We start from the raw sequence: 1,768 nt of genomic DNA, 5'->3' as shown, positions 1-1,768 counted from the left end.
TAGCTGGTGGGTTTGAACGCCTGAGACACTGCGCCACCAGAGTGCCTAATGTGGACTCAAACATACCAATGATCATGAATGGCGCAGTGCTGGCAAGAGTGCATTCTGCTGTATGTGGGGTTACCACGAGTCAGAATGAACTCAATGGCAGCTAACAACAACACCCAAACCAAACACCCATTGCTGTCTAGTAGATTCCAACTCACAACAACTCTACCGGACAGTGCAGAACTGCTCCACCGGCCGCCAAGGCTGTAACCCTTCATGGAAGCAGACTGCCTCATCCTTCTCCCACAGAGCGGCTGATGGGTCCAAAGTGCCACCCAATGCTTTAACCACAGCGCCACCAGAACTTCTTAGCAACCCCATTAAAAAAAAAAAAAAACACTGCCATCAAGTCAATTCCGAGACATAATGATCCCATGGGGCAGGGTAAAACTACCCCATAGGGTTTCCAAGGCTGTAAATCTTTATAGAAGCTGATGCTGCATCTCTCTCCCATGGAGCAGCTGGTGGGTTCAAACCACTGACCTTACAGTCAGCAGTCCAGCACTAACCACTGGGCCACCAGTCCTTATCACTGCCTACACCATTCCTGCAGCAAGAGACAGGAACACAGGCAGCATGCAGGTGGTCCTCCCCAGCCAGGGAGCCACGGGGGCTCCAGGAGGCTCCAGTCAGTGGATGGTGGAAGGGACGGCTCACAACTCTGTATCCCAACACAGGCAAAGGGACAGCCTCATGTCACTTCCGGTTGTCCCAGATCTAAAGAAGACGTCCTCGGGCCCCTGGGCAGGGAGGGGCTTCCTAGCACACAGGTGTCCCCAGTCCAGCCCCTACCCACCTTCTTCATGAGCATGTAGATGTGGGTCTGTGCAGCATCCAGCACATAGCGGTGGGGATGCCTCAGCCCTTTGACCGTGATGTCCATGGTCTTGCCGTCTATGTTTATCCATCGCCTCGCCCCTGGGGCCAGGAATAGCCTGGAGTGGGAGCAACAAGTTAGCAAGGGTGGCTGAACCCAAGTCGGTTAATGAAAAGTTATCAGCTGCTTGGAATGGTGGGATTGATGCAGCACAGGTTACCCAGGGTGGGGATCCTTTTTAGAAGACACTAAACGTTTAGCAAACAGTTAACATCCTTGGCTGCTACCCAAAAGGTTCAAGGTTCAAGTGCACCCAATGGCGCCTCAAAAGAAGGGCCTGATGATCTACTTCTGAACAATCAGCCCTTGACAATCGCACGGAGCGCAGTTCTGGTCCGACACCCACAGGGGCGCTGTGAGTCTGAGTTGACTCGACAGCAGCTGCTGCTGGTGGAGAATTTTTAACAAGTTGTCCAATAGCTTTTCCTAAACACAAGAGAACAGCCGTACTAGAATTGGGAACGTGAGATGTGAAGGCAGTAGGTTCCTTGCAGCAGACTTTAGGAATTAGGAGCTGTGTACGTGTCTTTGTGTGCAAGACTGTCGGGCATCTGTTCCTCTGGTGAAGGACACCACGGGAGCTTCCTGGGCCCACAGAGTCCCCGTACCCCGTTTCCCTTGGTGTGCAGAGCCCCAATTTTGTAAGAGAGCACGGGAGGCTCTAAGCATGAGGGCAAGTGAGAACACAGACTCTGCCTTCAGTGCCGTGAGCTCCTCCCAGTGAACTGGAATGGTCCAGCCCGGATCCATTGAAAGGAAGGACACCAACAGTCCAAAAGAGCATCGTACTTCTCACCACCGTTCTTTAGAGGAACCCCCAAACCTTTGCCAAACAATGCTGAG

At 52.7% G+C, this 1,768-nt stretch overlaps 1 protein-coding gene across 1 annotated transcript in view; it reads right to left on the bottom strand.

Annotated features, from left to right (window-relative positions):
* Positions 1 to 1,768, bottom strand: part of RGS9 (regulator of G protein signaling 9) — a 70,035-nt gene that overhangs the window by 13,313 nt on the left and 54,954 nt on the right. The window contains exon 13 of the mRNA XM_007959897.1: positions 845 to 983. Coding sequence (XP_007958088.1) covers positions 845 to 983 — 139 coding nt within the window. The remainder of the gene's footprint in view (positions 1 to 844; positions 984 to 1,768) is intronic.

This window comes from Orycteropus afer, unplaced genomic scaffold (genome assembly GCF_000298275.1).
Source record: "Orycteropus afer afer isolate SDZICR_OR568_19922 unplaced genomic scaffold, OryAfe1.0 scaffold00018, whole genome shotgun sequence".
Lineage (NCBI taxonomy): Eukaryota > Metazoa > Chordata > Mammalia > Tubulidentata > Orycteropodidae > Orycteropus > Orycteropus afer.
Note: the sequence above shows the minus strand (reverse complement) of the source record. Positions and strands in the feature narration are given on the sequence as shown.